General features: G+C 43.2%; 2 protein-coding genes across 5 annotated transcripts; both read right to left on the bottom strand.

Annotated features, from left to right (window-relative positions):
- Window positions 1–331: 331 nt before the first annotated feature.
- pabpn1 (poly(A) binding protein, nuclear 1) lies at window positions 332–13,069 on the bottom strand. 3 transcript variants are annotated; one of them, XM_075452963.1, is made up of 7 exons: window positions 12,598–13,069; window positions 10,142–10,250; window positions 8,736–8,803; window positions 7,862–7,968; window positions 7,328–7,415; window positions 6,817–6,968; window positions 332–1,081 (listed from the first exon to the last, which is right to left on the bottom strand). In XM_075452963.1, the coding sequence occupies exons 1-7, from the start codon at window positions 12,730–12,732 to the stop codon at window positions 886–888; spliced, it is 855 nt and encodes a 284-aa protein (XP_075309078.1). In that variant the 5' UTR covers window positions 12,733–13,069; the 3' UTR covers window positions 332–885. The 3 variants fall into 3 exon arrangements, with proteins under 3 accessions (XP_075309078.1, XP_075309080.1, XP_075309079.1); XM_075452965.1 differs by lacking the exon at window positions 12,598–13,069 and adding an exon at window positions 12,158–12,276; XM_075452964.1 differs by lacking the exon at window positions 332–1,081 and adding an exon at window positions 1,654–2,261.
- A 691-nt stretch (window positions 13,070–13,760) lies between these two features.
- On the bottom strand, window positions 13,761–26,548 carry zfhx2 (zinc finger homeobox 2). 2 transcript variants are annotated; one of them, XM_075453013.1, is made up of 5 exons: window positions 26,412–26,548; window positions 23,776–23,934; window positions 21,615–21,675; window positions 17,211–21,397; window positions 13,761–16,947 (listed from the first exon to the last, which is right to left on the bottom strand). In XM_075453013.1, exons 1-5 carry the CDS (start codon window positions 26,415–26,417, stop codon window positions 16,522–16,524), a joined length of 4,839 nt encoding a protein of 1,612 aa, XP_075309128.1. In that variant the 5' UTR covers window positions 26,418–26,548; the 3' UTR covers window positions 13,761–16,521. The 2 variants fall into 2 exon arrangements, with proteins under 2 accessions (XP_075309128.1, XP_075309127.1); XM_075453012.1 differs by lacking the exon at window positions 26,412–26,548 and adding an exon at window positions 25,845–26,364.
- Window positions 26,549–26,807: the final 259 nt, after the last annotated feature.

Genomic DNA, 26,807 nt, shown 5'->3' on the forward strand with positions numbered 1-26,807 from the left:
CGTTATGTAAAGGACTGTGGATTCCTGCTCTGCCTGAGTGTAAAAAAGCTCAAACATTTTGATTTCACCAGAAATGGAATTTAATTTAAAAGTCAATATATAACACATTTGCGAGCGGCTCAATTTTACTGTAAAACTCATCCAAATTATTGAAATCGCATATTAAAAATACGGCGAGGGACATAACCATCAGAGCTTAGTGGTGTGACAACATGATTCAACGTTATCCCCGCATCTTATATTAAGTCAGATTTAGATTCTTGAACGGAACCATCTATCAAAGTGGAGCTGTACCCCATCGTTAGGATTAAGAATGAACTCACACAGACGATCCATTTTTACACAATGTCTTTATTTTTTTTTTCTAATTACAGACTCATGGGTTAAAAATAAAAATTAAAAAAAGCAAAACATTTGTTCAAACCCTTCCTCCCCTTTCCAAAAAACAGAAAAAAAGAGAAGTCTCCACACAAACCCCCACCCCCCCCTGACTTTCCCCACCCTAAAACAGCTCCAGCCCACTCCTTTCATTTGATTAATAATCAATACTGTTTGCTCATCAGCCTTCCTCAGACAGCCGTGACTGCACTGCGCGTAGTCGGAGAAAGGGGGCACCTTAAGGTCCGCACTTTACACCCCCCCCCCCCCCCAAAAAAATAATCACCCCCTTGCCTCTGGTCCTGCCTTCCTCACTCACGCAAACTTGCCTGCCTGACACTCAGCTATGTTGGCTTCAGCTCTCTGTATATAAATCATGTGTTGGGTTGGCTGCTTGTTAAGTGCCATCCGTTCTGCAGTGTGCTGTGGTGTGTGTGTGTGTGTTTGAGTGTGTAGGTTGACGATGTATGTGTGAGATTTGAAGTGTGAAAAGGACTAAAAGCATCATCAGCGTTTGCTGTTGTAGTAAATGCCCCCTGTGGCGGGCCTGTGGTCGCCCTGCCCCCCTCCCCCGCCCCCCCACACCGACAGGATGGGGTGAGTGTGCATAGCGGGAGCAGAGAGAGACAGAGATGCTGCGGAGACAGTGGGGGGGGCCTGCGCCACCTGGGGAGGGGTCGTCAGCCTCCACTGGTCCTGAAACCTGAAACGACAAGAAGTGGTCTAATATACAGAGAGAGGAGGGGGAGGGGGAGGGGGGAGACAAGGTGCACAGAGGGAGGACGGGGAGGGACAAGGGCTGGGGAGCACGGAGAGGAAGCATAAAAAAAGAAAAACACCAATACTTGTCCAACCAAAAAAAAATAAATGGCCATGCTGGATCTGAAGGGTGGGGTGTGGACAAGTGGTGGGGACATGGTGGCAAAAATTAAAACCCCACCTATGAGGGGGGGAAAAAACAAAGGGGTGCAATCCGCAGATCCATGACTGTCCAGAGATCAGTGGGAGAAAAAATTAACAACAAAACAAAAAACAAAAAAAAACAAAACAAAAAAAGGGAAAAGAATTCATGATTTGATTAAATGAATCGAAGCAAAGACCAAACATGAGTCAAAATACAGGGGAGGGGGGGCGACAAGGCAGAGAACAGCAGACACATGAGGGGTTGAGAGGGGAGGGGGGAGGCAATGATATACTCCAAACTTAACACAACACTCAAAAGCTAGTGGAAGTTACACATTTGTGTGCGACATTAAGAAACAATAATGAACAGTATTTTCTCTTTTCTTGCTGAACTCCCCCTTGTTTTTTTTTTCTTTTTTCTTTCTTTTCTTTCCCCTTTTTTTGATGATGGTGGAGGGTGAGTGGGTGGGCTGTGTTGGTGATGGTGTGAAAGCAGGAGGTCACAGCCAGACCAAAGGAGACACATCTGCAGCCTGAGATACCATCTTTCTTTTCACCCCACCATCCCCCCCTCATAACTAATAAAAAACCCAACAAAAAAAACAACAACAACAAAGAAAACTGCCACTGTACCCCCCCCTCCCCCAAAATGGCCAATGTATACCTTACCAGGGGTGACCGCATCAACCTCTGCACACGCACGCTCTCACACAATCTCACACTGCGGCCAGTCAGCCAGTCTGTCCAGAAGAAGGGTTTCCCCCCCCCATTTTTTTTTGTCTTTTTTTTGTTTTTTTTCTTCAGCTGTTTTCTTCTTTTATTGTTGGGGAAAGGGAAGGACTTTTTCATTGTGTGTGTGTGCATGTGTGTTTATTTTTTAACAGAACAGAGATGGGTGGGGGGGGAGGGGTTGATAGTAAGGGAGTATTGGGGAGGGTGTTTAGTAAGGGGAATACCACGATGTTGTTCGCCCTCGGCCCCTGGAAAAGAGAGAGAAAAAGAGGGTGAGTTTTTTTCTGTTTGGCTTAAGATGGACACCAATTTCCTGGTGTGATAAAAATATATTGATACGTGTGTGTGTGTGTGTGTGTGTGTGTGTGAGACTGAGGGCAGAGAAAAAGGGTTTGAATTTCAGTCCTAAAAGTAAACTGAACGGGGACAGAATATACAAATAAGAAAATGAAAAACAGTACGTTTAGGAAAATGTTCAAAAATCACTATTAAAAAAAAAAAGAAAAGAAAAAAAATGACATACCCTTAAAAAAAGGTATCGTGCGTTTTAGCTTTAAAGTCTTTTTCTTAAATTAAATCAACGTGGAAGGATAGACTACAGTGGTGAAAGAAGCTGAAAGCAGCTTTTAAGAGAGGAAAAGTGTTTAATTTCCAGATACGAGGATAAAATGATTCGTGTGTGGGTGTGAGGGGATGGCAAAGGCACTCTCCCTCTTTCTCTCTCTCTGTCTCTCTCTGCGAGAGCCGCCTCTGGGGTCACTGTGGGGAAAGACCTTGAGGACAAACAGCACCACACATATACCCCCAGCAAGACACGATGCACATACATAAACATACACACTCTTCCGCACACACTGACAATTTTGAGGGGCATTACTTACAACGGTAGCATTATTACACATTCAAAACACAAACACCAGGCAGCAGCAAATCCTCTGGCACATCATCTCCAGCTTCTCACACACACACACACACACACACACACAAAACAGCAATCAGTGGCAACAACAAAAAAAGGTCCCACTGGGACTCAAAGTCCAGTGGTTTGTAGGCGAGATGCTGAGGTCAGGCTGCAGTAATGAACCCTCGATTCTGGGAGTGAACGCTGTAAAGCTGGAACTGAATGGGAAGATGTATGTGTTGTGCCTGAGTGAAGGTTCATGTACATGCAAGGACACAACAAATGCACAAGGAACAAAAAGAAAAAGTAATACTCCTCTAAAATCTCGGCTTTTCACTGCTCCAGCATGGGAAGGCGACAACAATGACGTCAGCAGATGTAATCCCACTACTTTTTTGCACCACGAGGACAGTCTCTTATATGCGATTGATTTGAGGTGAGCAAAATCCAAAATTTGCCAGCATTATCCTTTAAAACCATTAAACTCTGGAAGATCAGGCCTTAAACCAACAGAAAACACTTGCTCTACTCTTGTTAAATCTGAACTTATGAAACAAAGGATATAAATAAGGTAAATAAAAACCTTTGCCTGCAAATGTGAGTTTTCTGAAATTAAATCAGGTATTTTTTGGATTAGATGCCAAATCTCACCTCCCATCAGACAGACAAGGCTTAAAGTAAAATAAATGTAATCTTCCCAATTTAAATGATTCCAGCAAGACAACTGCCCAGTAATATTAAGACTGTCACCACGTTTTTTGGGATTAATTTTCCATCAGAGGCCCCTCAGCTACAGTCTTTGTGTGTCTTGTCCTGTGATGTCGGCCTAAATCCCAGCGAGTAAACTGGCAGGGTTAGAGTTTCTTGGTATGCGTGGGAGTGGCTGATTAGAGTCTGACCTTGAGGTTCAGACATTTTCTCACACACAAAAATGCAAGATGTAACCCTTTCTTGTGCTTACTTAAGAGGCAGCAATGCCGAAGCGATTCCTGGTACAAATAGTCGAGAATAAAAAGAGAAACGCGCAATGAAACGGACTAAATAGGAGATTTTTAGAAGAAGCTGGCAAACTGATGAAGGCCTAACAGATGCTTTGTAGCAGCATATATATTCAAAAGCTCACGCTTCAACTTCAGTGCATGTGTGAGGACCCTGGCGTGCTGATTAACATGTTTGGCACCAACCCTCGTTTCTAAGTCTCAGTGAAAACAGAAAGGTTACGGGTGCATTACTCTGATTGATCGACAGCAGGATTTCTCCGTTGTTCTGCATGTACCCATGTCCACCTAAACACTACAACCATCATGCCTTAAAGATGAACTGAAACGAATGTTCATCTATCATTCAAATGAAATTTTTGTCTTTTTCTAAAACCATCAATCCAACTTGAACTAAATTTTCCGGGCATAACTTGTTAAAACGGCCATTTAAAAGTGTGAATTATGTGGCCTTTGGTGCGAAATTGGCCACATGACCGTGACGTCATAGGGTTGACTCCCTTATTTGCTAGTATGGCTGGCTGCGAAAACAACATGCATTTGATGGACTTATATCTAATAAAGGAACCAAAATTCTGATACAAACATCAGCAGATCGAAAGAACACACCTCTAACATTATGTGGAAAAACTTTCGTTGAATTTAAGCCACACAAATTGATTTAATATCTATACTGTAGAGGCTCTGCACCTCCCGTATGGGTAATGGAAATGAAAGTTACCATTTTTGGTACAGGATCGGCGGGCACAAAACAGCCATCGCTCCTACTACACGCTGATTATTATTAAGATGTTATCAATCAAATGACACTATAGTGTATGTTTGCTGTGGTAAACTGGAAAAGATTTGAACATGCCGGTTTCGCAGATATGGCATTCTGCTGCGCTGTCTTTGACACGTTGAAACCTAACCAAGGGGCACTTTGAAATCCAGCCACTTAAAAAAAACGTATGTGATAATAACATGGTTTTAATGTAAGCTTAATAAACAATGGCGTGGATTAACGGGTCGGAGATCCTCTCGTGCGCGGCCCCATCTGCGGATCCTCACGGGTCGGCGGCAGGGAGATGGGCACCCGGCCTCGGCACGACTGACAGCAGCCATCGGTAGGACTGATCCACGGAGCCTCGGATGTCGTAGCCGGCGCAATCACCGGAGAGACCAGACAGCAGATGGCGAGCGTTGTTAGTGGAGGGCAAAGCCAGGTGGGCTTTCAGCCGGCATATTACTCCACCTCTCTTTCCACGTCTTCTGCGACGGCTGTTGCGTGGCAACCGACCAGGTAGATGCCATAGGTAAGAGGGTACAGACACCAAAACAGGTGGCGGTGGCTTTGTCTGATCGTTGACGTGATCGATATTATGTCCACAGAATCTCTGATTTTCAAGAGAATCAGGCGATCATGCATCAGTAGTGATGAAAACGATAAAAACATGACAAAACACAAAAAAAGCTAGCAGAGGTAGACGGCCAGCCACTCACAACGTCGCCAAATTCTAGCTGGATATGTGTGCAGACCGAAGTGCAGACCGAGCAGTCCCCTGCTTCCGAGCAGCAAACACCGTAACAGGTGCAGCTATCGGCAGGCGGCAGCAGGCAGTGATACGATCCACCGTGCTCTTGTCTTTGCCTTCTCCTTGTCAGCCTCAGTTCCAGTATTTTTTAGTTTGGGAAACATGTGCAGAGAGATGTCTTCAGTGAAGCTGTTATTTTTGCAACTAACACCATTTGGCCCTCCAGCAACACAATATTTTCCACCGTGCTTTGATGTCTTAGCCATAGACGCCGCCATTACAGTTAGATTACTAGAACTTCTGTGTCAACCCTATGACGTCACGCATAAAAAAATGAATTCGCACAAAAAGACAAAATGTGGCTCCTTTTGAGCCCGTTTTAACATGACTTCCCGGATAAATTATTATCCAGACAATATCTCATTTTAATCACAAGGCTTGGAACCTTTAGAATCAGCAGCAAAAACTGTGAAATTCCAACAATTAAAATTCGTTTCATAAGTCCTTTAAGCCACACTTCTGCTGAAAAACTTGAAAATGTTGGGGAAAGGTAACCAAAATCTACTGTTACCACAAAGCTTGTGTGAATTACACTGAAGGCACCGAACCAAACAAAGCTCCATCTCATATAGAGTGAATATACAGCTCGGGATAAATAAGCTGAAGTGCTCCGAGTCAGATTGCTTCCTTTGAAATGGATCAAATGTGATGCAGCATTCAATGAGGCCCTCAGTCCCACAGCCTACGTGGTCTGTTTGTGATAACTGATGTTACCGATTCATTAATGGATTCAGCAAATCCATGTTGAGCCAACCATAATGCAGAATAACAATTGATGTCCAACTTCATGTCATATTTATTCTGATATGTTTTGTGTTGTTTGCACTAGGTGCAACATTTATACACTGCCAACAATTCAGAGTTTGCGACTTCTCATCAGTTCATCAAACAGTCTGGGTTACTTCTCTGGCCCCTCTGTACTCATCTTGTTTGTACAACCGACTTAAAAGTCCAGATAGTTCTGTCTCTCATTGCCATTCCCTTTAAAACTTAGTGATTATGACTCCCATCCCTCCATTTTTTCTATTAAAATGTAAAATATAGACATCTGTGATTCCTTAATTATCTCTTATCATTTTCTTCCTGGTCACCTAAATACAAAACCATACAAAGAGAAGACATCAGAAACGCTAGCCTACGATGCACAGTGATTTCTATATCCTCTCAGTTCTCGCCTTCCCCTTCAGTCCAGCCTGTAACAGTAGCTAAGAACTGCCTGGTCAGGATGGTTTGCTCTTTACTCTCCTTCCTGTCAGTGCAAACAGTGAATGGGAAGCAATGCATGCGGGTCATGTGTTGTCAGACGTGAAGTGCCTTGACGACAGCTCACCTGAAGGCCCGTCCTCTGCCTCTAGGTGGTGTGTAGCCACTGTAGTAGCGTGCTCGTGAGGAGAAGCTACCGCCCCGTGATCGGAACCGAGCCCGTGGAAAACCGCGGTCTGTGGTGCTGATGCCTGGTCTGTTTGTTCTCTTGGCTCCCACCTAAGGACAAGGGAAGGTTAAATACATTAAAGAGAAAGGTGCTGCGACTGGCATCGGCCTCTCCTAAACTCACTCGCACAACCATTTGGTTGCTGTAGTTACGGATCCCCTTCTGCTCCGTTTAGATCATTTTGTAAATGTTCCACTAGTCCAGGAAGAAAAATTCCTAATGATTCAACCGGTTTCTGATCACATGACACAATCTTGCTGCCACTTTCCACTGGGACAAAAATTTAACTGTCACATTTCCCCTTTAATTTTTCCTGACAGTGCTGTTACTCTTGCCATACTGAGCTTAATTTAAAAGTCCACTCAAAGGACTGAAAATGTCAAAAACCTGGAGTCTGAAAACCTCTTACCTTTATCTGTCTTCCTCTGAAAAGGGACTCATCCAAAGCCATGGCTGTCCTAACAGACTCTTTGTCTGCAAACTCAATGTAGGCAAACCTGAGAAAGAAAAAATAAAGAATCACTCAGCTAGAAACAAAGCAGGATCAATGTCTTATCAAACAACTATTCAATTAAACAAATAAAGAAATCCATCCCACCACCCAGACAAATACAATCTGTGTATAAATCAGATACAACATTTCTGGGGTTTAGATCTCAGTTTCTAAACTGATAACAACATTATCTTCCCACCTTCACTGGGACAGTGTTCACCAGGATAAGCAACATGTTTGTCACTGGTTAATATCTCGCTTCATTTACCACAAAGCAGTGGCTTTCTTTTTTCTTTTTTTAAAAAAACAAACAAACAAACAAACAAAAAAAAAACACCCAGCTCTGGTGAAACTTATTTTAGTTCTTACAAGGAAAAATTAAAAAAAATCTGTCTATGCATTATTTTTCGTCACCACATTCCTCCACTACAGCATAGGGTTGGTCATTACCCCTTGGGATGGCCTGTGTATTTGTCACACAGGATGGTAACTCTGTTTACTGAACCGCAGCCATGAAAGTGAGCCTCGAGCTCTTCTGCTGTGGCGCCGTAGTCCACCTGATAAAAGAAGAAATACATATGTTATATATATACATATAAAAACACTAACACCTGACCCTGTGCCAAAAAAATTAAAAAAAACAATAAAAAAATGAATAATTCAAGTTAGCAAAATAAGGACGCGCACAGTCAAACTGCTGCTTTTACCAAACCCACATTACAGGACAGCAGCCGTCCTGCTTTTAGCGAGCCGGCTTATTAAAGTGTCTGTGAGAAAAGGTCACCAGCAGGGGAGCCGAGCCTTAAATCTGAATCGCAGTGTAATCGTGTTGCCTGGGTGCTTGACCGAGTCGCCAACTCACAACTGTGTGGCAGGCTGAGAGAAACGCAAAGTAAACTGAGACCAACAGAAAGCACCAAACCCCACACGTGAGACTTTTTGATGGGAGGACGAGCCAAGCATGACAGCAGATCTGATAAGGGTTGTTTAAATAATTATACAGGATAGTTTAACAGTTTCCTGAAAGCGAAAGAAATATGTATTTTTTAAAAACATGAAATATCCTGGAGAGATGCACATAGAAGAAGCTATGGGCACAAGCATGATACTGGTCCACAAACACAGAAGCATGAATACAGACGCTGTTCGAACCAGAGAAATGAAATTAAAAAGATAAAAATAATAATAATAATTAAGTTGCTATGGACACTGTGATTAAGTGTTAAAAACTCTTCTTTTATTTGCCCTTCTTGGACACCATTGCATCAAGAATCAAATTGACAGCGAGGCCAAAATAGGATGTGTAAGAAACTGTGTTACTCACATTGCCGACATAAATAGACCTGCCATCTGCTTCCATCTTTTCCTCAATGGACATGATGACAGGGCCAACTGTACAGGAGACAGGAGGGAAGAAAACAATCAAAGAAAGTACGTACAAAAATATGTTTCAGTCGAGACTAAAACCAAGTTAAGACAGTTAAGACTTTTACGTAAAACTTCTGTGACCACGGCGTGTTTAAGTCTATGACATAACACCAATCGATGGGTTGCTTTTCAAAAAGAAGGCCAAGGGCTACGTTGATATCGTTTCAGAAGTTTGGAAACCGGAAAATAAATCTAAAAAGTTATGGTGATCGGTGCCGTTTAGCGAGTATTTACATTTATTCAACAACATTCTCTCATTGCATTGAATTTCTGCTACATGACTTTAATGTTTTTTTTATACACTATACAAATTGATTTTTGGGATGAAGGTTAAGGGATAAACATTTTTATCTTTCATTTCTGGCTCAAATACACAGTGCAGTTGGAAACGTTAAAAACATGATAAACATTTAAATGGCGTTATGGTAAGAAGTAGAAAATGGAATGAAAACATAAAAATCCCGAGGCCATACACACACGTCATCCCAGGACTGATTGGTTATCCAAGCTTTGGTGGACTTGGAACGGCTTGGAATTGAGATAATTGCCTTCAAGTTCACCAAATAGCACTAGATTGCTTAAAAAAAAAAAAATCATGTGGCCTTTATGTTCAACAAATATTGAGTAAAACCTTGCAGCAAGACGATGACGACGTCTATGTGCGACACCGAAGCTTGTAGAGTGTTAATCCAACATGGCAGCGGACACAACGTTACCGTTCGATGCAGCCTTAGAAAGTGTTTTAAGTAGCTTAGAGCGCAAGTTTACTTTTAAAAAAAGAGCAACGTTTGGCGTTGAAAGATTTCATTGCCAAGAAGGATGTATTTGCTCGTCAAATTTCTGTCGCTCTACATACGTCATCTGGTATAAGTGATACAATTGGCTATGAATCGCGCGCAAAGCAGCATGGGAAGAACCAGACGCCATTAGATAGACATTCGTAGCGCCCAATAAACGGCTCTAGGCATTCGTAAACCACGCCTCAAATACGAGAAAATGCACACCTAGTTCCCAGACCACCATCTCATCGAGATGTGGACGCGTCAGCCAGGCTAGTGGCAATCTGTAATTTCCCATAAGTGAGCGAAACCCCCCCCATGTAATTTCTTTGAAGTACACTGAAAAATATCTACTTTGGAGGTGGAATTAGTTTCCAAAGGGGGCCCAAAACCACTGCTTTATGATAGTTATGGTTTCCTTCAGTCACACGATAATTTGACAGCGGTGTAAGACAGGAAATGCGTGTCGGGTGGGGAGAACGAACCGGTCGAGCATAGAAAAAAGAAAACACCACAAACCAACCTGGTGGAGGACTGAGATTCATCTGTTTCTCCACCTCGTTCTGCAGCTCCTTCAGCTTCTCTGCCTCTTCCTCCATCTCTCTCACCCGGGCTTTAATTGCCTCCAGCTCCTGCAAAAAGAGAACAATTTAATCAGAACAGTCGGTCAGTCATGTGGCTAAAATCAGACCAAATTGCCTGCGACATACAACTTAATATCTGTTAAAACTATTCCAATAATAGTGATTTTAGTCAATAAATTGAACTGCTTTTGAAACAGCGCCAACTTTACACAGAAGAATATTGTATAGGTCAAATATATGGTATGGTTAACTCCTGTGAGCATGGTGTCACCATACCATGACCTCAGTCTACAAAAACAGGGCAAATACCTGAATTGTTTCTACAAAATGTGCTGCCTGATTAGTCTTGCACCTTGGCAATTGTCACACGTAGTCCCATCTCCTTAATTTTTACAGTATTGCCCACAATCCTCTCTAAATTTGCCTCTTAACTGCCAACTACAACTCAGAAATCTGACCTTGAAGATATTACAAAGAGCGTCATCAGTTCTGAGTCAACGTAACATGCACAATAATGATAATAATAATAAAAAATAACTGTTCATGAACAGTATTAAGAGATGTAGCACTATATCAAGATAAATAAAAACTTTTGTGACAACATAATGCTCACCACGTAGAAATCTATACATATACAACACAACTCTGCAAGTGCTCATTTCTTTTGTTTGTGGATACAATATTTCAGGCTGTGAAAGGAACGTCATGTTTACTTATGTTTAATTTTAAGTTGTGCATGTACAACTTTTACATTAATTTAAAACAAAAAAAACATAGCCAAACACATTTGAAATTTAAAGGACGGGCCATATAAACATTCACAGCAGTTACAATGAGATTTGAGGTGGGAAGAAAAACTGAAACCCACTAAACAAACACTGCCCTGGAATAAATTAACATTCCCAACACAGAGATGGCTGTGCCCTCATGTGGGAGCAGACCCTCCTGTCTGACAGTGGTGCACTGCAGCACAGTGGGAGTCACTCTAGCTTGATCTGGGGCTACTGTCTATGCTGACTGGACTCGTAGTGTAAAGGCTCTTTGTACAACTGGGCGCAGCGACCATATCAAATTCAGATCTTCAGGCCACAGGGGAATAAAGGGGCACAGTGACATGCAGCAAGTGAAAGGTACTGATGGAAGCGTCGCTTCTTAAACAACTGGCATCTACGTGCCGTGCAATCGAAAACATGCCACCTCAACAACCTTTAGCTTCCTACAAAAAAATATCACGAATGAGTACAGAATCGTTGCTATAAAGACATCCAGCACCACCACTTTGCGACTCGTATTTTTTTGTCGCATATCCAGAGCAATCTCTTTCGCTCCCCTCCCCTTTTTTTCCCTCCTTGCTCGAGCAAAAACAGTGAAGGATGCGAACCCAGCCCCTGAAATACCGCAGCCCCTTTCTTCTGCGCTGTATGAAGCCTCGCAACCTCGAACCCCACCTGAACATGCCATGTGGACATTACCTGGGAATATGCACTTGTGTGCAAATGATGGAATACATAAAGTGCACCGACCAACGCCGGTTCTGCATCTTCAGCTATTACACAGGATACAACAAATGTATGCCCCTCTGATGCACGTTAGTACCCGTCGTCGTCAGTAGAAATAGAAAAAGATGCTCAGGTACATGTCGGCCTCATCCACCCATGACTTTATTAAAAAAAAATCTGCTAGCTTTCAAGTCAGTCAAATCCAATATTATCATATGATTTTGAATGTAAAGCGCTGGCTAGCAGACATTATTCCCAGTATTTTAAGGTTTAAATGTCACAGTATATCTTCTGACAAGTGATGACGGTTGACAGATTCGCTGTTCATTTGAGGTGCAGCGCTTGATGCTAACGTTAGCTTGCTGCCAATAGGTTATTCGCATGTGCACAAACCGGCTTGAACTGCAGCAGCAGCCAGTGTCACGATAAAACAAAGGAAATAAAAGATGATATTACCGTTAGCAGGTCGCCTTCTTAAGGAGATGGACTTGCACAGCGGTGGCTAATGGCGGCGGCCTGTCCAACGGTCGCCCCTAACAGTCTCCTGCATCTCCGTCTAGCATTTTTTTTTTTTTTTTGCGACGACAATTCGCCCCCCACCCCCCCAACTGCTCGAGCTGCACTCTGGCGCAGAGAAACTGGCGTCGCTGTTGCACCAAGATGGCTGCGGACACCACGCATGTCACCACCCAAGTCTACTGCACTGCGTGAACCACAATGGCGGTTAACACCGACCTGGCGACAGTAGTAACGCACACGGCATGTGACCCACGATTTGTGTGGGTGAAAAACAACAATAATGTGCTTTCCTGTTTTAACTTACTACTCCGTAGTGGTCGTAACGTGTCTTGGTAATCAAGTTGGCTCTCACTGTTGGAACAATGCCCTTCACTTACCGGGTCTTCAATTGCGGCCTCTCCCTCTTCTAACCCCGGTTCTTCGTCGCCGACACCCGGGTCTTCCAGCTCGGGATGTCCGGGATCTGAATCTAGTAGAGATTCATCCGCTAGTCCGTTACCGAACTCCGCCATCGCCCTGTTCCAACTGTTCCGACGCGCCTCGTGGCTAAACCAACGTTGCAGGCCCCTACTCACACACAAGGGGGTAGAGTGAGCGGGGCGGCGAAAAGAAAAAAACGGCGGAAAACGCCGCTTAGTAAAGTTAAAATGGGGAATAAAAAGCTAGCTTCGGATAAAGCAACAACTCAACAGCATAACACGTAAGACAATCACTGCTGTTTCACTCGCTACGTTTAGGTAGTGGTCCTAATTCACGAAAAGAGAACCTAGTTTATTTACTTAAATGTGTATATAAAAAAGGCGAGGGCTATGCGCGAGAGCGGCGGCGTCTCTTCAGTTCAGAAATGGAAGCCAGGGGCGGAGTCATGTATCACTGCGGGCGTTAAACTCTCGATCCTATTGGTCAACAGATGATTCTGGACAAACCTTTTTGGCATCTAGCGCGTTTCTATTGGCCAACCAAGCCGGAGATTCCGGTTCACAAATCGCATCATTTGTATTTAATTGGATTACGTTTCTGTCAATCGTATCTCAAGCTGGCAATGCAAATTGTTCTACAAAGAGATCCCGCTCACATTTTAGTAGTCCTGTAAACAATCACCCTGTAACTTATATTAAATAAGGTCACTGTCATAATGCCATTCAGTTAAAATGCTTTGAATATCAAATATTACAAAACATTACCGCAGAAACATTGTTTTCAAGCACGGTTTACTTTTCAGACATTTTGAGCTGCTGCTTCTATGTCTTCTAATACTACTAAATGCACATTTATGCACATCAATTCATATTCATCAAGATATCTTGAAGGTCTTAAAAGTTTTGAAAGGGACATCCTGTCAAGAAAAATAAATACTTTTTTTTTGTTTTCAGATTTCGAATCAGGAAATGTGAGCAAATAGATCATTACTATGTAAATAACACGCAACAGAATATTTAACATATGAAAAAGAAAACTTCCCTCCCTTTGCAAATTTAAAGAATTCATGGTGACACACACATACAAATGCCACGGATTCATTGCAATGTGACAGATTACATCTGTTTTGTTGTTCAACCGGTTTTATTTCTTTTTCAGTATATCAAAGAAAGCATAATGGAGACCAAACACAAAAAAAGGCAGGTACAAGTAAGGAGGAAAAATAAGCTTAATCAAAAATCTAACAATTCATAACAACACTGCCACTATTATTGTTCAATATTCATAGGAATACCATACTCTTTTTTTTTATTTTTGAGCAGAGGTGGCATTTAAAACAATTATGGATCAATAATAATCAAAAACAGTGATGAGTAGTAATAAATTGTATAAGTAGTAGTACAGTTATAACAATAGTGATAATCAAAGTGACAATGAAACATGAGAATAAAAAGCAGATCTCCATAAAAACATATCTAGTTGGACAGTGCAACACCGTGTGTGTGTGTGTGTGTGTGTGTGTGTGTGTGTGTGTGTGTGTGTGTGTGTTATCCCAGTCTTGAGGTTCGAGCACTCCAGTCCTTTCTTTACACACAAGATACAGTTTCTAACAGGAGTACAAATTATTACTTGTCCGAGAGCATCGTTACCCTCTTTGCTTTTAAAACCCACACCAAGTGACTCTTAAACGTTGTGGTAATGGCTGTGTTCGTTTGAAATGTCTGTAGCTTGTGCAAAAATTGTGGACTAGTGCAAGTGTCAAGCCGTGGGATGTCCTTTACAGTTTGCATTAACACCTCTCCTGCTCTCTGTCGACCTAAAGATTGCTTTTTGGTTTGTTTTTTTTTGAATGACAGAAAGCAAAGGGAGGATTACTTTGGAATATCAGTTATTTTTTTTAATATATTTCTTTACAAAAGTTCATGTTTTTAGTTTTGCATTTTGTTAAAACTATCAATAGTAACATTAATATACAACTTAATTTGAAGGAAAACATCTTTAGTTTGTTAAGTGTCCTTCAACACAGCACCATCTTATTAGCTCTCAGTCAAAACATTTTATGTTTCCTAATTTGCTTCCTAGGTTCGAGTATCCATTTAGTCCCTTGAGGATATTACTAATACCCAACTGTCTCCCTTGTTTCAAGATAAAACATCTCATTTCACAGCACATACATGACCAGAATCACTAACTCCGCTTTAAAACAGACAAAAATTAAGGGAAAACAAGTACAGGAAACAGCCCATTTCAAGCCCTGCTCTCAATCCACCAGGATTGGCTTTTGACCTAAATAAAAATCTGTTCTGCCAGTTGTAATTGCTTCTATTGTCATTCATAAAAAAACTCAAGTAAATAATATGAGTATTAATCTTGCACGTTCTATGCACAGTATTCAAAGAATAGCATATATTTAAGATATCAATTAACCCTCAGTGCCAAATGGGGGTTTGATTAATTCAAACAAAAAAAATATATATATATTTTACAAGGATCAGCTGGGCTTGAATCGATACACCTGGCGGCGTTCCCCCCTTTAAGGCCGTCGTATTTCTAACACATCGGCAAGAGTTGTAAAACATTTAGATTTCCCAACAGATCTGAAGAGCCATATTCCAAAATGAGATGCACAGATTTGGGCGGATGTTCAATGTACTGAATCACAGAAATCCGAAGCAAAAAGCGAGACAGTAGTAATTATAGTCCGTGGCAGAGAGAGAGAATGCTGATGACTTTACAGGCAGGATTTGCCAAGTTTTGGATATAGACATTCCAAGATATTCCTTCCCAAAAAAAATGGATGGCAAAGCATTTTGGAACCCAGCTCTTCTTCATTTTGAAACCGAGGACAATTGTTTTTTTGCAACAACCTCAAGCAGGTTAAGAAAAAAAGAAAAGCAAGAAAGAAAAGCAAATGAAAAAAAATGATTTCACGTGATTTATATTAAAGGCATCCAACATGCATTAATACATCTTTCCATAAAAAGACACCTGCATCAGAATGCTTAAAAACATTTCAAAGAATGGAAAATATGTCAAAGTGCGGTATGCCAAAGATTCAACTCTCTCTAAACCTCTTTTAACGCAGTCTATTTGGATTGTCATGAAACTATGAACATGTAAATGGGGACAATTTAAAAGCCCTATCCTCTCTAAAGTACCTCTTTTACCCCCCCCCAAAAAAAAAAAAAAAAAAAAAAAAAAAAAAAAAACACTTTTCAGGTCACACTCCTTTAGCAAACAAAAACATGACAGCCAATACCAGCTTTTCTATCCCAATGGTTCAGTCCAGTCAGATCCAAGCAATCTTTGCCCTAGAAGTGAAAGTAGGCATGAGAAAACAATTCCACAGGAGCAAACGGGAGTTATTAAATGCGAGTAATTAATGTTATCCCAAAAAGTGTTTCCGGGCCCAGCATGGCCACTGTCAAAAATGGAAACAATTGCATCAGTCTTTAGGGTAGAACAGCTCAAGCATGGCGAGTCGAGTGCCTTTACAAATTAGAGGAAGAAAAGTAATACATAACCACAGGGTTTGGACCAAAACTGTTGGGAGAAAGTGTGAAGGTTGAGGGAGATTTGGGAGGATTTTTTTTTTTTTTCTTCTTTCTTTTTTTCTAAATCACTTATCAGACAACGACTGAATAAGTGACAAGCAGCATGGAAAGAGTCTGCTCGCGTATTTGATTCCAGGTGAACTGTCTAGATTACCGGATACAAAGTCAAATGAAGGTTGAGCAAAGGATAGGGGGGCACAGGGAGAGCCAACGTAATGAAAGAATATTAGTTTTAGAGGATTAGTGCTCAAATTTGTTTATTAAAATCCAAGGAGCCCAAATGGGTCCAAAAATTGTCAGTGTGCAGACCATTCCTGATCTGAGTCTTTAACTGTTGCTGGTGGCCGTCGAGGGAGGCAACTCTATAACTATCTCCCCTTTGGAACCAGCTCCAGAGCTGGTTACAGTAGTGGACAGAGAGACCTGTGAGCCCGGCAGTCCGCTGTTTCCGCCTCCGTTCTTGTTGACAAGAGCCGACGGCTGGCCAAAGTTAGTGGTTCTCAGGGTAGCCAAGTGACGTGGGGAGAAAACGTGGGCCCTTGCAGCAGCCCGCGATTCAAAGGAGACGTTGCACGCGTCGCAGTGGCCTGTCAGGGTCTCCTTTGAGGCCGGCTGGCCTGGCACTGGAGAGGCTGGAGCTTCAGTGACCGTTAACTGAACTGGCTTGGGCAAGATGGGACGATTTGCTTTGAGAGCGTTGTACTGCAGGTAGCTTCCTGAGCTCATGTCCACCTTCCCACCTGACACAGGAGACTGGGATTGGAACCAGAGAGGGAGAGAAAGGACCAATTCAATTTTGATCTGCCAACGCTCAACTTTCCATTTAAGTTTTCACACAGAACAGGACAGCATTTCGACCATTCGGATCATTTCTATGAATAGAAAGAAAGAAGTTGCTGCTTTTGAAGGTAAAGCAAGTTTCACACCTTACAGATAGAAACGTATTTATATAGTAGTTTTAAGAATACTACTGTGAAGTTATATTACTGGTCAGACTTGTCTACTTAGCGACTTACGATTTTCTCTTGCTGCAGCCTCCAGCGCTTCTCCTTGGCCCTTGTATTCTGGAACCAGATCTGCACCACCTTCAGTGGCAGGTTGAGCTCTGTGCCGATTGCTTCACACTCCATGGCATTTGGGTGGGCACAGGTCTCATAACAAGACTGCAGAATGGACAGCTGTAGGCAGGACAAGTGAGTGCGTGGCCTGCGGCTGGATGAGTGCGATAGAAAGCCGCTTTCTGTTGGGCTAGATTTAGAAACAAGTGGCGTGGAGGGGCTACCCCCTTTGGCAGAGCTCGGGGTATTTGGGCTGACCGGGGCAATGCTGGGGGTGGGAGGAGGAGGGATGGTACGGGGGGGTGTATGTGTGGGAAGAGCCAGTTGTTCTCTTGATAGAGTGTTGATCTTAATGGGGACTTTAGGGGTCCAATAGTTTAGCCCGTTCTGTTTTTGTGACACCACTGTTGTGGCTGAAGGCCTGTTGTTGATGGGAGTTGTAGGCAGCTTCGGCACCATGCGGTTGGCTATCCCTGGCCCTGATGCCATCTCATTTTCATAGTCTTTTTCCTCATCAGTCTTTTCTTCTTCACTCTCCTCTTCTAGCTTTCGTTTCTGGGTTGGCCGTGGGGCAATTGGAATTAGTTCCTTGGGTGGTGCCAAGAGGACAGGGGGGTTGACTTTGGGTGCAACTTTGACCATAGTGACATTGCTGGTGGTTTCAAGCTTGGTCTTTGGCACTGCAGAAGCGCTGCTCACAGAAGATACAGTTGTAGAAGAAACAACCTCCTTGGGCTTGATAGGAACAGGGGTAATTTTTTTCACCATGACTGTCTTGTCCAGCTCCTTCATAGGATCTCTCTCTGTCTTCATGAGGGTGCGCACAATTGGAGTAGTTGTAATGCACCCAGCATTGTTGTTGTTAGGAGCAGGCTTGTTGGAGAATATGGGTTTGGAAAGAGGCCAAGTGAATTTGATGAGAGGTTTCCCAACTGCTGCCAGAGTCCCATCGCTAATGAATCGGACCTCACCTTTTCTTTCCCTCGCCCTCATGTTCTGGAACCAAATTTGAACAACTTTCTTTGGAAGGTGGACCCACTCTGAAATCTGTTCAAACTCATGCTTTCCAGGATTTGGGTCTTTGAAATAGCAGCCATACAGAATGTCAAGTTGTTCAGCTTGAATGATGGTCCTTGAGCGCCGCATATCCCGATACCTTTTTCCTTTGGACTTCCTCTGCTGCTGTTCCCTCTCCTTTTCCTTCTCTCTCTCCTTTTCTCGCTCCCTGTCCAGAAGTGTGGCGTTCATTTTTTCTCCTGCTCTCATGTAAACATTAGACTTACTGCAGTTGACCAGACTCATAGGGCTGTTGGAAGCAGGTACAGAGGTCACAGGCTCTGGTTTAACCTGGACGACAACCAACCCTTTGGATGTGGGCCGAAGGCCAAGGCCATCCAGCAACTGCCCCTTTTGTGCTGCAATGCTATCAGCAAGAGAAGAGGAGGAAGAAGCAAATTTGGAGCTCTTTTTTCCCATACTGAGATCAAGAGCAGACTCGCAGTCATCACCGTTGGACAGGTAGTGAGTAGTTTGGTTGAGGGAGGAGAGCGACTGTGAGAGAAGAGAGCTCGGGAAGCGTGTGATGGTTGGGGGGTTGGGAAAAACAGGTAATTTGCTTATATCTCCCATCACCGAAGGAGTGAGAGACAGAACATAGGGACTGAGAAATTGTGTAGGAAAGGGAGTGAGGGACAAGGGAAGGGAGGTGAGAGCACCAGCTGGAATCTCATGGTGTTCAATAGCAAAGGAGAGTGAACCTGGGGGATCCCCCTGGGCCTCCAACTCGAGATCCACATCTGGGTCCTGCCTCTCCTTCTTCACCTCCACCTCATCACGCTCAAACTCACCTTTTCGTTTTTTCCTCTTGCCCCTCTGGCCCCCTCCACCCTCCTCATCTTCATACTCATCCTCTGCATCGGAGAGAAACACAGTTGTGGAGCGCAATACCTTTCCTCCAACAGAGCCTTTTTCACTATGCCCCTCTCGCTGCGATTCATCTTTAGGACTCTTAGGGCCCTCCTTGATGAACTCAGTCTGACTTTCCTCGTCAGAAACAATAACAGAGGTGTACACTTCATTTTCCGAGTCAGACGTAAGGCAAGAGTCTCCTTGACCCTCCTTTACGACATCCCTCTGTATGCGTTTACCTCTTGAACTGGACAAATCTATAGCCTGATTATTTGAAGCTTCACCCTCATCCTCACCTTCTGCTATAACCAGTGAACTTTCCTCATCATCGTAATCATTGTCAGACCCTTGGCTATGCCTTGTAAATTCTGCCAGGTGTTTGGACTCTGTTGCTCTCGGTCTGTGTTTTGCATGCCGAGCTTGGATCAGCCACCTACGTACCGCTTCGTCTGAAAGACCTACTTCTCTACCCAGTGCTTCGCAGTCCTCATGGGGAGGACTTTCTGCGTCAGCCTCACTACGAGACTCAAAAAATGCCCAGAGAACCTCGGACTGGAACTCTGACAGCACTGGCAAGTCTGGATAAGTGGAATCCATTGTATTACAATAGAGACGAATTTGGCTGGAAGTTAAGGCATTTGTACTCGGGCTAGATTTTGGGGTGCCACAAGGGCTTGTGCCCGATTGTGATTTCTGGGGGGTAGAATCAGGACTAAGTGTAAGGTTTAAATTTACAGGACTGAGGCTTGAGTTGCTGCGCACTGATGCAGAAGGCGAATGGTTATTATTGCGGAGGTTCTTCTCCGTGCCTGCTGGAGAGAGATTCAGGCTAGTTGCTTTATCACCTTCCAGGTCCAACTGATTTGTAGAGCTGTCTCCATCTGTTGTGCTATTTCGATGTTCCTTCCCACCATCCTCGTTACTTTTAACCTTCTCTTTGCTTTCCACATTTGCACATTGTGCAGATTCTTTACTGCTTTCTTCCTTGGGTTTCTCTCCTTTCATGTTCTCTGAAGTCCCGTTTTGTGCCTCATTCTTCTGATCTGAGTCCGTTGCCACCATCTCATCCCTGTCCCGCCTCTCTTGTTCTCCTTCACACTTTACAGTTTGCTTTTGCTCTTCCTGAGAGGGCTGCACGTTTGGTGGAAGTCCTGAAGAGGGCCACTGGTTCTGTAAGCTGTTAAGTCTTTGGGTTAGAAGGGCTTGCTGGGCTGTGCTGAGGCCTACGAATGGCACACACTGGGTAAGGAGCTGGCCTTGCTGGTTCTCTTGGTGCTGCTGCGTTTGAGCTTGGAGCCCATTCAAGATCAAGGGCATGACCATTTGAGGCTGAGGCACGAGCTGAGGTGCAGCGGCGCCAGGAGCAGCACCAGCTGCGAACAGAGAAGGAAGGAGGGAGTGCGAGAGGGTGCTGGGATTTGACGTGAGGAGGGTGAGAAAGGCTGAGACCGCCTGAGCTGAGGCCACAGGAGAGGTGAGGAGGGTAGGAGCTACTTGGGAGGTTGGAATCTGTTCTCCTTCTTGTGGAGCACTCACCATTAGCGTCCCAGGAGCAGCACAGTTGCTGGTAGTAACTAACTGACTGGTTCCACTTCCAGATGTGGTTACTACAGTGCTTGAAGCGTTGGTGGCGCTCCCTCGCAAACTAGCAGCAGCCACAGCACTGTTTGCACCGTGTGCAACCATACCAGCATTTCTGCTGCGTGTCTGGTGCAAAACAGATTTCATATGGCTCTCAAGGGTGATGGCGTGATTGTAAGAGACTCGACATACAGCACACTGGTAGGGTTTGTTTGATATATATGGTCGAGACAGAGCTTGAAGCGAGGGAGACTGGGGATTACTTTCGGCACCTTGTTTTGCGGGGCCCGTGGTCATTCTCTGAATGTGGGATGCAGAGTTGTAATGAACACTCAAGGCAGTTCTATTGGAAAAACTTTCCAGGCAGGCATTGCATTTGAATGACCGGGTGTTATTTTCAGCTGGCACACCATTTTTACCAACGGACTTTTCGCTGGCGTCTGGGATTTCTGTGTTTTCTGTTGGATTTTGCCGTTTGGCTCCCGCAAGTGAATTTCCCTCCTCTTCTGGCTCTGCTTCACCTCCCTCCTGTTCCATTATTCTCTCTTCCTCCATCTCTTTCTCTCCAAGCGTCTGCGTAGCGTCTGAACTCTCACTAGATTGGCAGGGGTCTGAACTGGCGTCTTCGGTGTTCTTCAGTTGGGAAGATTCAGCATCTGAGGATATGAATACACATTTGTAAACCATGGACTAAATTATACGTTTGTAAGGTTAGCCAGTTCAAGTCAGGTGTCATTTTCAAACTGCAAATCCATTACATTGATTCCACCTAGTCAAAGACCTTATTTATCGAGGTCATTCTTGCTTCTATATGTGCATGTGTTTTTAAGAGCAGACAACTGTATCATTTTCGTCAGTTGTTATCGCCGTCACCTGTAGTCTGCTGAGCGCCTTTGTCCTCTTCTCGTCCACTGGCAGCCTGTTTTAGAACAGCCTGCAAAAAAAAAAAAAAAAAAAAAAAAAAAAAACAAGAGGTGTCCATCAGCCAAATTCCCAGTGCAAACTTGAATCTGCAGCTGCTCCTTTCAGATGAGAAGAGTGCCATTATGTAGCACATCTGGGCGTGACTCAATGATATGTGGCTACATTACACATAGCAAGCTTAGCGAGTCTTTAATTTGCAAATTACCCAGAAGGCATGAACTGAACCGTCTTTGATCAATTCATCCACAGATAAAAGATTCCCTCCATCTCTTCACACAGTACATGAACCATTTTCTCTACAAGCTGCTCACTGAGGTGCCTACCCCACCCCCAATATGACGTCTACTCAGCAAATACTTTTACTTGCATACTGGTAGATTGCTCACGTAATAATACTGACATCAAAACTTTTAGAAACAAACAGTACTGACTGCAGGTCACGGAATTTGCGCTAAGCTGTTAAAAAATGAAAAGCACTTCAATTCTAATGATCAATGTATTGCCAGATTAGGCCAGTTTAATTGTTCATTTTTCTTTTTAAAATAAAAAAATTGCAATGTACGTGAGCACTCTTATTGATCAAGTGTTACTTTACCATATTCCACACCTTTTGACACCTTATTTCTTTTTACTTTGAGTGAGAAGTCTCTTCTGAATAGAAATGGTAATTCTTCCAATCAGTGGGCGTTGTTCAACTGCAATACGTGACTGACTAGAATCCCTCTTTGTTTGCGGTAACTTCACTGCATGGTAACTGTTTTTTATGACAAAAGAAGCAGAAACAGTTCTGTCAAGGCCAAGGGTAGTCTCTCCGAACCTATATACGGAACAGTCGTTTAATCAGTTTTTTTTTTTTGGTTGTCGTGTCGGTTAAGGCAGACGTCTAACAAATTAGAGTTATATCGTCCCAGATTTGCAGGAGAGCAGACTGTTGTACAAATTTTTGTCGTAATCCATTTTGCTGGCTGGGGAGGAAGCCTATTGGAATTCTTATTAAACCGGCTGAAGCACAACACAGTAGCAGGACAGTATTTACAACTATTTCCAATGGAAAGTTTTGTTTGCTAAAAAAAAAAAAAAAAAAAAAAAAAGTGAAGATGTGAGTCACATACTGACATTCATCTTGTTATCACATTTGCATTGTTTTGTGCAAGCTCTTTCTAACTGTTTGCTTCTCTCTTACACTCTTTGCAAATATAATGTACCCTAATAGAGCCAAATTCCCATAAAAGTTGCTCTCATTCATACGAATTCTTGTTTCCAATGTAAGACGATGAAATTGAGACTGAAAACCGGCCCCATAAAGACTACGCGTTTGCCCACGGTCCCTTTGGATACGCCGCAAGGTTTCTGCTCTAATAAGGAGCTGACAAAAAACACCATTTGCTTAAGCTTAAGAAAACATCTAAGCTAAGACTTTGGACCTACTTATATGTACAACGATTCCTCAAAGATTTCAAGTGGCAGAATGTTTCTGCTGCTCCACTTCCTCTTCTCTGTTATGCCAGTGGAACTGCGGCTGCGCGAGTGAGCCTGCCTATACTTCTCACTCACTTGATGCAAAGCTCACACACGGCAGACAACTGAATCCTACCCTCACGGGGCTAAATCAGCAGCACTCATCTATGAAGTAATTAATATTTCGCAAGAATTGTCCTTAGTTGCTTTTTATTTATAGGAAGGAAATATATATAAAAAAAAAAGCAACAATCATTTCAGCAGCACATATACATAAGTCTAATTAGCCAATTAACCAATCATGTCTTATGATTCAAAACTTCCCAAATCCGTTCTGCAGAGAACTCTACTTGGTGACTTCTGACATGCACCACGATGCATCCTGAAGCTTCTCAATGTCCCTTGTCACTTAACTATGAAAGGTGTTTAAGCTTTTGCACTTCTGTCGCTACAAAAATCACCTCAAAGTTTGAGTCAACATATCCGTAAAAATAAAAATAACAAAATTATGCATTTCGTCCTACCTCAACCTGCAACTTATGCACTGCAATCAGGTCAGATAACAAGTGGGGGGAAAAACCCAAGTGAATCCAGACATAATTCATGACAGTCATATGACATGATTTTGGCCATACTGCCACACCACACTTACAATGTCTAGCAGTCTGTCGACACAGGATGGAAGTACGCTGTGTTGCTCAGTGAGATGTAAAGACAAGGAAGATCTGTCTGATTGCCCTTTTTGGCACAGAGGGCACAGCCACTTCGCCACCCCATTCCTTTCACTGCACACCGGCTCTCCAGACTCCTCCTAACACATTGAAATGAATGTTAGAAATTTATTTTTTCCAACTCTTACACACACACACACACACATTGAATAGATATCAAAAAGAGGGGAAGAAATGAAAAGTGGGATGTACGGAAGTAAATTCACAGAAAAGCTCAAATGTGACACAAAAGCAAAAGCAGCAATGCACACACACACCAAAATGAAAGCACATCAATCGATCATGCATTAACGTTGCCCGATTATGGCAGCAATCAGAGCAATAGATGCGTTGGTCGATAAAGAGATCGCAATCTATTCAACAAAATCAGTCAGAGTTGGTTTTGCATTCACTTGTGTGAAAGAGTTGGTTTCCAGAGACAATAAAAGTGGACAGATTCTAACATGCACAGGATTGGCGAGAAGTGAGGGGCAAAAAAATAAAAAACTTTTAGTAAAACAACGTTGGATTCAATCACACAAGACAAAACAGAATGAGGCACAATAATCCCCTGATTATTACTATTATTATTTTAACAAATGGAATCCAAAAACCACAACTAGAAACAAAATTGGTTCAACCAAGCTGCACTAATTTAGAAGGTGTTAAAACACCCCAACCTTATGGCCACATTTAGCCAGTTTAACCCTGAATCAGAAGGAGACAGGTTTCCTGCTTTTCAGCTGTGTTAAACTTATCTTCAATCAGCACCGTTTTCTTCCAAATATTAGCAGTTTCACTTCAGATTTCTTTAACCAAGCTTGTTAAAGAGGTTCCCTTTATTTTGCCTGCCATGGCCATATCAAATTACACAATAATGCAACTGCTCAGATCGCACCTTTGTAATGTAAAAGAGGATCTGTGTGATGCTAGCAACAGGTTTTACATGTTGGAAATCCCATGTGGAAGATAAATTGTTTCATGCCGCTTTGAATTTAGTCTAATGGTCAACAAACAGACCCGATACCACATGAGCACAACACTGTATTAAAAGCAGAACATGCAGAGCACCCCTGCAAACCGTAAAAGCCGATGCTTGACAGTCCACTGGAGCTACATTTCCACTACTTTTATCTAATAAACACTTGACCGATGCATTTTGCGAACGCTGCATTAGCTTGACAACATGCATTAATGAGAAATGCATATAGTTTTTAGAAAATGAAAACGGGCCACAATCTGTCAGACTTTTACCCACCACGCTCTGATGTATTTGTATTCAAGCATTTATAATCCAAGATGCAGCTAAGAAAACAATCCATTCCCACGAGGAGAAATGCCAACACAGCTACAATTCTCACTTCCTCGTCATGCCAATTAGCAAGCTAGCAGGGTTATATGACCACATATTATTTAAACGAGTCTCCATCTGCATAGTATATCATATCTAAAAGCTACTTGTCACAAGTGTCCTAATTAAAAGCCGCGATATAACCGGATTGGCGTCTTCTTGTCCTTGGTTGGCTACTTAATGAGCAGCCTAATTAGCTATGCCGACCACAGACAAATCAATTAGCTAGCAAGCTAGGTTGTGAAGCCCCCCCACTCCGTAACGTCGCATTACAGAGGTGTTTGGAAATACTGGTTAGCCGTTAGTTTACTGAAAATAACACCGCAGCGATGGGCACACTTCTCTGAAACTGCAAAAGACAGGGCAAGCGTTAGCATAATCTCCCGTTGGCTCTCAGTTAAGGCTGGGCCATCATTAAATTAATAAACAAAAGCGCTGGAGCTGTTACAGTCGTGTCACTTTGCTAGCTAGCCTGTTAGCAGGGAGAGATAATTAACCGCTCCTCAAACTGTCTGTAACTGGCTGCTCTGCACTCCGTACAAACTCTGCCTGGGCCAGGTGCGAGCTGCAGCTTCAATACATCGGCTGAGTTCACCCAGGATAGAAAATACACTCACTAAGCTCTGGATCAAAAACCTCGGCCTCGAGTTATTTGCTTACCCCTCTTATTGTGGGCTGCCAATCGGGCATCTAGTGTTGCACCGCCCGCCGCCTGCTGCTCAACAGCGCAAATTGAGGCCTAGCCGGACTAAAGCCATTTAATTAATGAACGTGGGCTCCGCTTACAGATGTGTTAGGAACACTCGCACCCCCTCCTCCCTCGCCGCCCAGCAGACCCCCTTTTGACGCGTCCTAGCGCTCAAATCCATACCTTAAACACTCCCGGTGCAACACATGGCCATTTAAACTATCATTTTAACAGCTTCGAGTCGTAATTGGCGAAGGAATTAAACCCAACAAAGCTACTTGAAGCGGAGTACGTGCGCCGCGTTCGCCTCGACGATGGGGGTGGTGTAGGGAGGGCAGGCGAAAGAGAGACGAGAGGCAGAAAAAGTTTGGGATTTAATGTTGGATTTCTATTATGGATCGGATTAGTATGGAGCACGATCCGTCGTTTGCTCGATCCTATATGAGTCGCGGACCACTCTCCGCGCTCAAATCGGCGCAATTAACCGATCACGAATGACGTTTAATTAAGTTCAAAGCAATTAGCTAATGCGTTTTTACCTGCATGGTCGCCGCTCCAGCACGCACACACACACACGCTTCCTCTGTGGCTCCTCACAAGTGAAAAGTTTTCTTGCCTGCCTGCCCTCCCTCTCTCTCCTCTCTTCTCTCCTGTTCTCCCCCTCCCTTCATTCGCCCTCTCTCCTTCCCCTCTTCCCTCTAGTAAACAGACCACAGCTCCCCCCAAGGCTGATTGCTGACATTCAGAGGGGACATACACGGCTATCAAATCCCTTATGTAACCCCGCAGACATTACTGATTATTAATGTATGTGGAAACACCCACTACTTATTGAGCAATATAATTATGTTGAATTATGTTCAGAAAACATGCTCATTGGACCAATTTACCAAAAAATAAAAAATAAAAATGTGCGGATGATTAGATTACACGGA

The sequence above is a fragment of the Odontesthes bonariensis genome, chromosome 20, assembly GCF_027942865.1.
Source record: "Odontesthes bonariensis isolate fOdoBon6 chromosome 20, fOdoBon6.hap1, whole genome shotgun sequence".
Classification (NCBI taxonomy): domain Eukaryota; kingdom Metazoa; phylum Chordata; class Actinopteri; order Atheriniformes; family Atherinopsidae; genus Odontesthes; species Odontesthes bonariensis.